Raw genomic sequence first — 13,593 nt, 5'->3', positions numbered from 1 at the left:
TATTTCAAAGCAAGACAGAATGCCTGACAGCCTTACTGCATTATACTCCATTATAGCTGTATAGTTTGAATTGACACCTGGTGCCTCAATTTTTTTGTTTTCCTTTACATAAATAAAAACATTTCCACCATAATTCGGTGCATAAAAATTTCTTTGATGCTCAAAATGTGAAGTTGTAGTAGCTGCAATGGTGGTGGTGGGTCATGGATGTGAAACAAGCTAACAACAACACATTCCTTTAACAGAATAAAGCCCAAGTAGGAAGAATTTGACCATAAAATTCAGTATTTGCAATGCTCACAGCAAAATATGTCAGAGCGAATTTAGCCTGAGTGAAAACCAGAAGAACACATGAGACTTTACTGAGCTCCTTCAAAATCTGACTCATCTTTCTCTCTCTCGTTTTTTGTTCCTTACATTCCAAATTATTATACTTAAATTGTAAATGTTGTACGGTGTGTTCGGCAAACTTTTACTTTATCATTATCATGCCAATAAATAAACTTCAAAGTGACAGCAAGAGACGGCCAGAAGACGAACAGACCGAGAGACAGAGAAAGACATGCATGGTCTGCAGGAAATGGTCACGCTACCTCAGACTCTCACACCTTTGCATCTGACTGTGTGTGCAAGCATGTGAGAGTGTGTGTGGTGGTGGTGGGGGTGGGTGTGATTGTGTGCAAGATAGACAGAGAAGAGGAACAAAAAGTGAGACAGGTCTGATAAACAGATCTATACTGCAGCTATGACACCAATGAATCCGTATGTTGAAACCTCTCGTTACTATCAAATAATATCAAAATGAAAATTTCCTCACTTTTGTTAATAGAAAGTCACTTACAAGTAAAAGTACATTGGGTGTCTATTTATGTGTCTGAAGTCTGCTAACACAAATAAACTGACTGTAATCTGTGCTATAATAATCCATAGTGTTGTTCCTGTCTGCACACTGACCAAACAGATGAACCACAGGATGTTGTAATCAACTTGTCTTGGTCGATTTTGGGGCGTAAAGTATTGACAGTTGGCACAGTGCAGTCAGTAGATGCTATCAGAGAAACAGTGAAAGGAAGGATGTGTTTGATGAGGATGATAAAGTCCTCAAAGTAAAAATTATGACGACTGCATTTTATGTTTCATTACAAATTTAATCATTTTATGCTTTTATCTCCAAAAGAGATCTCCCAGATTAACTTTGCAATTTTTGTTTAATATGAAGACGTTTCTAGCAATAACGCTGCATCTGCTTTCAGCGTTTGGATTTGCCGACATGGTTAAGAAAGATAGCTAATGAGGTCTGTAAGAACAGCCTCTCTATCTGCAGCTTATCTCTTCTTCCTGTGTGAATGAGTGCTGTGGCTGTGGCTGAACCCAGGTGTTCTTGTCACATGAAAGAGTTCTGTTTGTAGTGTGAGCGACCAGCTTTAAAACTGCAAAACACCTTTGCATCTTTACAAGTTATTTACAGCAGCCGAAATCATGTCTTTCCTGCAATAAAACAAATATTTTGCCTTTGAAGTAAGATTATTTCACTTATTTGAAATGTGATGTTTTATATTTGCAGCTCTAATAATTGATTGTGTATCGTCATTCCACAACTAGTCACCTGAAACTCACTGTGGTCCTAGAAGTCACGTCAAGTCAGTCGATTTAAGAAACTGAAACGCTGAAAATTGATTCTGCATCAGAATCTCTATTGAATTTGTCTTAACAGCATTGTGTTTTTTACACATTACATGAATGATTTGATTTCTGTGGTATCTTTGCAAAAGGAAGAATTTTTGTCACTATTAAGTTCATCCTGCCGCACACATCACACCCATCACAACTGATTTAACACTGATAGTGATAGCTGATGCTGCGTGAGGTTAATTAGTTTTTTTTAAAGACGTATTTCTGAATTGGGAAAACAGCTTTCAGAGGACAAAGTAGACTATCAGTTAAGAACCCGTATAAAATATTTCTTTGCTTTCTTTATTGAACCGTAAATCCCTCTAGGCTGCCTGAAAAACAAATTGTTCTCACACCTGCCGATAGTTTAAGCCACATGAGTCTTGAGAAGCAAAGCCACAAGCTGAGCTCAAGCCCACAGTGGTGAGTGTGGCCTGTTTACGAAGTGTAGCTTTAATTCTTTAAGCACCGTGACAAAAAAAAGATATAATGAAGGACTGACAAACCATAATGTCATAAATCACATAGGCATGCCTGAGTCTGTTATTTTGTTACCTGAAATAAACAAGAGTGTATGAGTGTATTTAAAGAAATATTATACAGTGTGGAAACATGCAGCTGTGGTTATGACCATATGCATGTGAGGAAACATAGGATTATAAATAAAAGTTAATGATTATATGCATTCAAAATTATATCGATTAATTTTTAACGTGATGACCAAGATTTTTTAAATAAATTGTACAATAAATTTCTACAGTCAGGGATCTGCTCATTTACAGTCAAAATTCAGGAATATAATCAACACATTTTTAACACAATAATGTAGCTATGTCTCAATGCAGGGGCTACAGCCTTTGAAAGACGCAGCCTTCATGGTCTACGTCAGCCATGTCCTTTGAAGACTGCATCAGCCAAACCAAATGGTCTCCGAAATGATATGGTCTGGTCTGCAGAAGATTTCCTGGTTGCATCCCCAGTTGCTCTCACCCTGACTCGTTGGCGCTCCTGTTACCTAGCAACCAGCTGCACTTGACAAAAGATGGAGTAAGCTAGTAAGTCAGTTAGCCCTTTTTTTAATTCAATAATTCAGAAGATGATTCACCATATGAGACACAGCCGTTTTATATATATCCGGTTGATGGAGTTTTCAGGAAAACTTATTAAATTAAGACTGTTTAAGCTGTGTGCTTTTAGCTAATAGTAATGTTAACAACAGTTAACCGTTAGCTAGTTAACAACCCCAGTATGGTGCCTAATCAGTCCGATGAAATTTGCTTGCCTGGCGCATATAGCGAAAAAAGCTTCTAGCTTCCATTGAAAATTAGCTGATAGACTTTACACTGTGATGATGTCATGGATATTTAAATAGTTTTTCTCGGCTTTAAGCTAGTTTAACAAATTAACAACCTCCATGGATCAAAAAATTCACATATGAAATGTCATAACTGACTTTATCTGCAGGTCAAGGTGTCCCATCAACAGTTATACAGATCTCTCGTATATAATGGTGATCCATGGGGAAAATGCTTTTTGGGTCACGTGATTTTTTTTTTCACTGCAATACCGTGAGTGGCCACTGGGAAAAATTGAAACAAGGCTGAGCTGCTTTCCTGGGCTTCTGGTTAAAACTCAGCCAGAGTGCATCAGAGATGACCTTTTTTTTTTTGTTTTGTTTTTGTTTTTTTTTTGTAGACAGTACGTGAAAATTAGCGTCACCCTGGTTCCCTCCTCGTTCCCCTGAGATTTTGGATTACTACAGAAAATAAGCTCTGTGGCAAACAAACGTTTATGATACTTACAAGTTTTGTTCAGCAAGATAATCTTCACAAACGATCATCACTTTAAAGATTTTTGAAGTTTATGTGCAATCACCAGAAGTAAAAAGCTAACGTTAGGCTATAAATGACTACACAGCAGTTGCATGACTTGATGTCGCCACCACAATAAGGCTGTAAAACCATGTTCGCTGTAATGACATTGTGTAGTCTCATTACGCCACTTATTACCGGCTTTTTTAATACACATAAAGGCTTCAGAATTCATGAGTGGGACATTTACTGACATATGTCATAGAGCAAAATGTGAATATCTCTTGAGCTTGTGTTAACCACAGACCTTATTTCAGGCATCTAAACAGAAATCCATTCAAAAAACCCATTGACTTAAAGATGAGGGAACTGAGAGTGAAGAAGTGCTAACTCATTTCTGGGTTTTAGGACTCCTTCTGCACCACTCTATACCTTATAAGTAACATAAATTGTGTGGTCCTTATAAAGACAGATCTGCTGATATTAACACATTTATTTATCACACAAATTAAAGGTAGACCTATCTTGTTTAATCTGTACAAACACCGGAGACTCAGAAAGAGAAAAACAAGATATGTTTTAAGTAGTTAGCTTTAGAGGATAGTTTGATTTTGTTACCTTTGGACAGAGCGATGCTAGCTTGTACAGAAAATGAGAGAGGAATCAATCCTCTTAAGTAAAAGAGCTAATAAGTGCATGTACCAAAACACTGAACTACTCATTAAGAAAGAAACAAAAACCATTCCTCAAACATAAAATGCCCTTCTCTACTCATTTGAATTTAGTAAGCAAACATTTTGCTACAACAGTCAAGGTTGACATCATTATGATGAGGGAAGAAGTAAACACATTTCTGGCCTCCAGGCTGCTGCATGTAGTCAGCGTGGCTGCCCGGGGTGAAGCCTGTAGTAACTCAGCAGAGGAATGTAGGTTAGAGAGCTCTCATTAGATATGCAGTGGACTAATGCTCTGTCTACGGGCAGAGTTGGCACAACTCAAACCGAGTGGATTAGAGTGGCTGAGATTTGAGATGTTCTCTTTTGGATGTTTTCTGGAAAATAAGGAAGAGATTGAGCATTTGCTTGTTCGGCCGTACAACCCTCCCTGGAGCCAATCCACCCCAGTGGCTGAACCTGCAGACACCCGTATTTTTAACTAATGAGGAAAAAAAAAAGTAATGATGCAGCACAATCTTCTCCCTCCGGAAGCTTGTTTGTTTGATGGACAACTCTTGAACATGACTGAGATTATGCAGCCCGGCTTGGATGTACTGTACATATTTGCAGGCAGCACCTCCCCTGCAGGATTATCAGCCACCAGATTAACTGGAAGCTTCTTTAGAACACAACACACTGAACTGAAAGAAAAGAGAGTCTATGTGGGGAAACTGCACGCAAAGCCCAGCAATCCCTCACACGTATAGAGAGAGCCCCTGACCACTGTCTGCTCTCTGCAGGGAAGTGAATTAAAAATGTTGATACTGTATAATTTGCCTGATTAAAGGACTTCTGATACATTTTGCCTGGAGACCAATTCATGTAATTCAAATTTTCTCACACATAAACAAAGTGGAGTTCTAAAAACACCTGTGATATCATATAAATTATTTAAAATAGATACAATATCTGCTATGACAAAAGAATTGAATTTCCAAGTGCAATGTCTGTTCAAAACAGGCCCATAGCGCGGCCTGTGGTGTTGCTGTTCGCAGCTTTCAAGAGAACCACTCATTGAAACAACTTCCTATTCAGCACTGCCCTTCCTTTGGTCCTAAGCAATACGCCAGGGCCCCAAACAGCTTCGTTAAGATGATAAGATATGAAAAATATTGAATTATGTTGCTGTTCATTGTATCTCAAAACTACATAGAAAAGGCCCCTAGAGCACCCAAAGAATATGCAACTCAGATACTTACAGCATACATCTACTTCTACTTTAGGGGAAAACGCTGTACAATTACATTTACCTGACAGAGACATGTTACTGGTTACACTGCAGATTCAGTAACTATAACAATTAAAATATGATGCATTATTGTTTAATTCAATTTAATTTAAAAGAAATGTTAATTTAAGGAAATTCTTGTGCTAGAGAATGCTTCAAATTACAATAACACTACGTACAGTAACCACAATTTTAACGATTCACAACCAGTACCAACCAGAACAACCAGTGGGATCTTCGGGTGAGGGTCACTCACTGGGCCCAGTTTTAGAACAATAGAATATTAAATATAACAATAGAAGTACGATAAGTCCAAGAGTTACTAAAAATGAACTAAAATGGTGGAAAAAACAAACTGATCCTCAATGTTATATTGAATATGATATAACATTTCAAAAGGGTTTAATTTGGGTAAACTGCTCTCGACTAAACTACCACTATAATATGCACAATATTTTCTTTTACTCTATGTATCTAAGAGTAAATTCTCGAGGTATGTGAAGGACACACAGACAAAAACAGACAGGTTCCTTGTGTTATATTTAGATCATCAAGTAAAAGAAAATGTTGTGGATATTATAGTGGTAGTTTAGTAGAGTTTACCTAAATTAAGCTCTTTTAAATTAAATAAAATCCATTTTGAAATGTATAATTAGATGAATATTCATTAAACTATCAAGTAATATGCTAGAATTGAATATAAGTATATTACTGATAATGCCTCTCTTTCATTCTGCACTTTCACGAGGAATCTAAACACAGGACTTTTACTGTGCAGTATTAAAACCTGCATTATTTATAGTTACTAGTTTTACTTAATAGAAATAAGTTTGTAATAAGTACTTCTTCTACTTATGCAAATAGCCTACCAAAATTCCCACTTTGGGAAAGGGTAAAAAGGAAAGCAAGATGATGCTTGGTTGGGGCCCCCAAATCACTAAAATCTGCCCCTGAAGGACACACCTGTTGGGATTCACAGGATCCCAACATATTTGGTGCCTCCGTGTGAAGCCCAAATTTAAATCCCTACATATTTGGTGCCCCATGTGAGGCCTAATATATTGATCCCAACATATTTGGTGCCGCTGTGTGAGACCTAAAATTATGTTCCCAAAATATATATGTTGATCCCAACACACCCAAGTTGCATCTGCTTGTGGTCAGAAACACTGGTGAACTATACTATTTAATAGGCGTAGTAGTTGCATGCTTTGACATTACCATTGTGGTTACCTAGTAGATTTAATGAACGTGTGGTGTTTTTGCGAGTATAACCTAATTATTGTTTTCAGTCAGTAACATTATGGCAAATTTACAGATTAGACATACCTTAAAAACTTCAATGAATAGCCCGGGCTTTTATTTGCTTAAATCGCTGAAATCAACAGGCCTATATTTGGGACAGGCCTTTAATTCTTTTCACATAAAACACATGTTCAGCAAAGATGGGAAATACAATCAATTGTATTTATATATATTAGTTACGACACCCAAGGCTTACAGCACCCGGCACACTGACACAACCCCACGATATCCTGTTAAAACAATCCTCGCAACTTGGATTAATTTTCATGAAAAATCCTTTTGATTCTTTTGATGTGAGGACCCTTACATACTAAAATAATATGAATAACTTACAGAGTAATCGAGGAATGGACACATAATTTGAGGTAGCTAACAACCGGGTTTTATACATCCAAAAAACTTACATAAAAATAATGAACTGCCTGGCAACCAGACCAGGCTTCTAATTGAGACAGGCCTTTATTTGTCAAAATGTGTAGCCACACCAGGCCAAAACAAGGGACTAGGTGTTTAATTGGGACTAGGCTTTTAATTGAGGTTTTAGGTAGGTGAAGATATGCTAAACTCAGTTTGCACCACCGCAGTTATAAACATAGACTGTATAAAATAAGCGATGTAGTTACCATGACATCACCAATTAGTTTGTGTACTCCCATTTTGAAACATCAAGTTCAACATTTCAGCTGTTGCCATCTCGTTTTTGGGTGAGTCAAATAAAGATTTACCCCCTGTACAGTTGTCATGAGTAAGGATAGACCAATACATCGGCCGGCCGATATATCGGGCCGATATTTGAGTTTTTTACTTGTATCGGCATCGGCCGATACGCTCGTGGATTCGCGGATTTATTTTTCCCTGGCATGATTTACAGACAGGCATCCACGGGCAGCTCTGTGTTGCCGGAAGACCCTGCAGCGCACATGCAGCGAATCCTACTGTGTACAGTAGTTGTTGTTTTATTTATGCTTCAGCTTAAATATTTGTTTATTTTATAAAGACATTACTGGAAGATTTAAGAGCACTGAACTCTTTTTTTTATTTGAATGTATAATAATAATAATAATATTCTACCTGTTCTACCTCAACTTTCCATCTTGTTTTAGTATTTTTTACTGTTCAATAAATGTTTCTTATTTTAAACTTGAGACCTGTAATATTTGTTATCATTGTGTCATTTTTTTGATGTAAATAGAGGGAGCAAAAGCAGCATCGGCCCCAAATATTGGCTCAAGAAAATCAGCAGTCCATAATCGGTCATCGGCTAAGGGTGATGGAAAAAAATCGGTATCGGCATCGGCCCTAAAAAATCCATATCGGTCTATCCCTAGTCATGAGTGTTAAAATTAGCTACAGAAACAAAACAAAAAAAGATTTTAACCAGGCTGTAAACATTTTTATTTGCTGAATAGTCGGACGTTTCATTTATCTAGTCTGTAAAGCCCTGAAGCCCCGCCTCCACTGCTGCACAGACCCACAGAGCGCTGGCTGCTTGTTTATTCAAAGTTTATTAATATTGATTGCATCCAAATTGCATCACATTAGACTGTGCATGTATTTGGGTCCCACGTAATACACCTGCCAGTGTGAAGTAGATTGAGTGAATGGTTCTGGAGATATGCAAAGGACAAACACAGGAGGGTTCCTTATGTTAAAGTTAGATACAGTACATAAAGAAAAAGAAAATATTGTGTATATTATAGTGGTGGTTTAGTAGAGAGCAGTTTACCCAAATTAAATCCATTTGAAATGTTGTTAACGCTTGTGCAGACTTAATCTTCTGTATTTTAGATGTATCAAATTATCAAATACATATACTCAGCACTGATTAAAACCAAGGAAATACATTTCAAAACAAATCATATTATATTTCCCTGTGGATAACCCCATGGATAAGCTTAGACAGCTCATACTGCTCCGAGGCAAAGTTATGCACCGGATGCACTGAAGTAAGGAAATGCGGGAATAAGGCTGCTCAGTGTGCTTTCTTCAGCTGAGTTAAATCAGGCTCCTGTGCTGCGAGCGAGAGTCCACTGAGTAGCTAGGAGGAGCGCACTACAAACCCACTGACCTGGTAACACTGTGTACACACACAGAAACCAGCTCCCACAATAACACAGCAATAAAAAGAAGTTGACCAATCCCTCCCCAGTGCACCAGAAAAATGCAAGACCAGGCAATGGGTGGACACATGGCATACATTCCTCAAAGTATCCTAAATGTATATCTGGATATACAGGCAATCAGATGTGTTACTATTTTTCTACATTTTGTTTTTAGAACCCATTGTGTGTGTGTGTTTTTTTTTTTTTTTACATAAGAAGAGTTTTGACAATACAATACTCTGTTTTGCAAACTGTAACACAGTTTGAATGTTTGTGTCACCAATTGCCCCTTTCTTCTGACTATAAAATCTGAACAAACAAGAGAAACTGTAAAATGCACTATCATTAGGACAGACGGCACAAGCATCACCATCGGCATCACTCAGCTGTAATAGAATTTTACAGACAACCTGCTCACTCAAACTAATTTCCTTGTAAACCAGCTTGTGAATGTGTGATATCCTGAAAAGCTTAAAGACTTTCATATGTCATTGCAACTAGAGAAGAAGGCAGCTAAAAGAGGAAAGGAGATCAGAAGAGAGGAAATTCGTGTGTTGGAGAATATCATCATGCGTTTTATCGTGTTGTGTCAGAGAAACAGAGCGATGGATGTGGTCGGTACCTTTCCAAAGTCTCGAACATCGAAGAGATCGAAGGCTTCAAATAAGTCACTCTTCTTCATCCCAAACACCTCATTGCAAGACATTAGGAATGTGCGGATGTTCTTTAAGCACAGGAACTGCAAAGAAAAACATTGAAGGCTATTAATTTAGTATCACTTGTCTGTAGCATTTACGGATATCTGCGCAGGGACAAAAGGTTAATTGAATTGTTCATTTATTCAAAAGTAGTATTCTTTGAGTGCCGCCACCTGAGCCTGAAGTAAAATTAAAGGGTGTGTTCATCCAAATTACAACAGCCCAGGTTTTGAGAAGGCTGTGTCTCAGATTTCTCATCGCTCACAGCACTGCATTATTGCAAACCTGAAATTTCTTCACAGAAACAGTGTCACACAACAGTTTTCATTTCAACTAAATAGACCTGCACTTGTATATCACCTCTCTAGTATTCTGACTACACAAAGCGCTTTTTACACTACGAGTCACATTCACTCATTCACACACACATTCACACACTGGTGGCTGAGGCTAACATACAAAGTGCCACCTGTTTCTCAGTTAGTTAGGTAAGAGAACATTTTATGAGTGGCTGAGAGCACCCTCACCAAAATTTAAAGAAAAAAAAGTGTTCATAAATGTATGAAAATATAGACATTATAAATTAATAAAGTCTTTGTCCAATGCAAGAAAACACAAGTTGTATATTTGAGAAACTTCATTCTGACACAACCTGAGGTACTTTTACTTTACTGGAGTATATTAATCTCATGTCACTTTCTACATCCACTCCACTACACTTAGAAGGAAATATTGTACGTTTTACTCCATGACAATTATTATTATTTATTTATCTAATTTTTAAATATGAGAGAACTTATAATTATTCTAAGTATTTTTGATTTATTACATTGATTTAAATTTTTCTGCATCAAGTTATTTGATTTTAATACTTAAATAAGATGATGAAAGTCTAGTCACTGAAACATTGCAGCATTAAAATCATTATTTTTGCAGGTTAGACAGCATGTGGGAGTGTCTTCTACGAGCTTTATTCTTCTCGTCCTTCTCCTACGCACCTGTTATAAAAATAGATGTGCGAAGTATTCTTTCGTTTTTTGGACTTTTACCAGTAACAGAGTATTTTTACAGTGTGGTGTGAGTACTTTCACTAACGTAAACAATCTGAAAACTTCCACCACCACTGCAGCTGGCATGTCATTTACAGCATCACACGTTTGAACGTTGCTGTACAGATTTTCCTGTAACACCATAGCAGACACTCTGAAATATCACATTACTTTTCTTAAGTTTATTTAACAGCACATCAGTTTCACTGCTGCTTAAGTTTTTCTTCTTCTTACAGCCTTTTTTGTGGTGACATCTCTTCAAGTCTTGGGGTGTGTTCCAAATTGCATACTTTTTATTTTTATTTTTAGTATCTACTACAGCTGCCCTTCAAAAGTATGTACTGTTGCATCCAGTATGCACACAGTCGGGACATACTACTTTCTCATAACATGCCGTGAACTTTGACCCTCTTGCTTTTATATCCGTTACCTCGGAGATAAAACAAATGCCACTCACCGTGTTTGCCAGAGACAGAGATCAATCCGGAGAACTATTGATGCTTTGCAATGTATGTAGTTTAACATTATGTTTAACGTTATTTCCATAGTTGTGTCCTATTGTTGTTTGTAATATTTATTTTGTTCACTTAAACAGTCCGTATTCCTAGTATTACTTTTCTACTGGTCATCAGTTACTTGAATACGATGTCATCCATCATAGCGACTTCTGACAGCTGTCAACCTCAGTCAATGTGCGGTAGAAGAACATCCTGGTATTGTTGGCTCACTGCATTTCACCTACAATGTATTGGGACATACTAAATCTTTTTCTGGCGTACTATATAGTATGGTAGTATGGGTATTGGAACACGCAGTTGGGCATGTGTCAGAGTCTTTGCACACAGCACAACACTGCACTTATATAGTGTTTAGGGGGCGTTACCTGTGCCAATGGGTTGCTTATGATCAGGTGGGATTCATCATTAAGCACACCTGGGTAAGGGCAGGTTTGGATGGTTAAGAACATTTGGTGCATCTGGAGATGACTTCTCTTATTTTTCCTCTTAACAGAAAATGAAGATAAAATATAATAATCATAATAATTAATGCTTTGAGCACCTGAAAGACCCAAACCTTTAATTGTGTTTGACCTCAATAAGCCTATATTAACGCTAAAATGTGAGCACAGAGAAGTTAAAGTTGCATTTATAAAAGTGAAGGTGAACCACTAACAGCAAACTGAAAGTGAAAACGAAAAGTTTCACGGTGCGAAATGAAACCACCACGCATGTGCTCTTTCGGTGTCACTTCCTACTAGAATCTGTGTCTCGGTGGGAAAAGTACAGTCAAAAACATTCATGAAGACAATGTGCTTATGCTAATGGGTCCCTGCTTTGGCCTGTTATACAAATCCATCCACACAAACAGCCCTGTAACAAACACCCAGTAAAGCATTCAAATAGTAAAGATGCAGTAAACAAGTGCAACATTATAATTTGCCCCTCTGCACGTTGACTGATGACTGAAGTAGAAACTACATGTTTGATAGTTTATGGTAAAAACAGCAGATTCTTGAGAATAGATAGGCCCCCCCTTATCACATCAGCTCATCATGGAGACGCCTGTAATCACCCCACCGCCCCCCTGGGGCCCTGTTTGTCTGTGGAGGAAGTGCATGTACATGATGGCTTTGCACCCACTACCAGCCTCATACCTCTGATTACAGTCACAGCCCCTCTGCATATTCACTTTCCTCACATCTATTTAGAGAGTAAACACTGCGTCCTTGGCTTCACTGATGAAAAATATGAAGCCAAAGCGCAGTTCTGCCTTGGTGCAGGATGTTTAAAATGATTGACGGAGGGTTAATACAGTTGCTTGTTACTGTGTTTAGTGGTTAGGATCCTGTTTCTGTTGATTTGATAATGCTCTAAATATTGAACTTTTATTTTGTAACTTTTGACACTATTTCTTATCTGGTTTGTGCATATATATGTTGATGTTTAGCAGCCTTGATTTGATGCAGAAGTCTCTCTTGAATGATTTTTAAAATAGCAGTTTCTGTCTCACTTTCGCTATAAAAAAAATGTAATAAATGCAGAGGTGATATCGAGTGCTCATATATTCATGATCCATACATAAAAATTTTACCGTCACACTCCTTGTTTTGCATTTGCACCGAGGCCTAACACACACCACGATAAAAATAGCACCTCTGGGCGCATTTTCACCGACAGCACACTGCACTCCAGTCCTCCAGTCCTCCAGTCCATTACCTTCATGCCCTTGTTTCTGTTTCAAATTCATTGGTCAGCAGGGCACAATGAAAGGGCCATTTAAAATCTGGAACCCACTGACACACATGCCTCTCTTGACCGTATTCAGACGGCCTACAGCTGCAGGCTATGGCTACCCCTTGTTCAACACATTATGCCCTGGGTTTGCTTTTACTGTCTCTCAAGAACATAAAAAAGGAGTGGACGTGCACTGACAGAGCACACACACGACACTGAAGTTTATAAGGCAGAAAACAACTCAAGCCCGGCTAAGAAACTAGCTTTTATTTCATATGGGATTTCTGTAGGCAAAATTGGTTATTTTGACTAGATGCTTTCATTTATTTATGGCAGTTTGTGGACGTTAGAATTAAGAACAGTGTCTTAGATTAAATTATGTTTAAGTAATCTGTGATGACGCAGCATTTCAATCATATTTATGACAGCAACATCAAAAATGTTCAAGCTCATCTCTCAAAAACTAAAGAAATGAAGTCAGGTTACACATTATTAGCCATACTTATGTTACAACTTTGCGTGTGTGTGTCTGTGTGTGTGTTTCATATCGTTGTCTGTTTTATTAATCGGTCTTTTGATCTTAATAGGTAAAGATTCCAAACAGTGTGGTGGACATTAGAAGAAGAAGACTTTATTGTCATTGTGCATTGCACAACGAAATTACGTGTAGTACCCTCGGCAAGATAACAACACAATCAAAGGACAGACAGTATATAAATAGAAATATAAAAAGACGTGTTCAGGGTCTGACTAGAGTATATTTTTCATATGTATCATAC

General features: G+C 37.7%; 1 protein-coding gene across 2 annotated transcripts in view; it reads right to left on the bottom strand.

Moving 5' to 3' along the window:
* Positions 1 to 13,593, bottom strand: part of LOC117271586 (guanine nucleotide exchange factor VAV3-like) — a 68,638-nt gene that overhangs the window by 53,280 nt on the left and 1,765 nt on the right. For both annotated transcript variants that reach the window (XM_078173087.1, XM_033649867.2), the window contains exon 2: positions 9,456 to 9,572. In XM_078173087.1, the coding sequence (XP_078029213.1) occupies positions 9,456 to 9,572 (117 nt within the window). The remainder of the gene's footprint in view (positions 1 to 9,455; positions 9,573 to 13,593) is intronic.

This window comes from Epinephelus lanceolatus, chromosome 12, assembly GCF_041903045.1.
Source record: "Epinephelus lanceolatus isolate andai-2023 chromosome 12, ASM4190304v1, whole genome shotgun sequence".
Taxonomy (NCBI): domain Eukaryota; kingdom Metazoa; phylum Chordata; class Actinopteri; order Perciformes; family Serranidae; genus Epinephelus; species Epinephelus lanceolatus.
The sequence above is the reverse complement of the archived record's forward strand: the minus strand, read 5'-3'. Positions and strand labels throughout refer to the sequence as shown.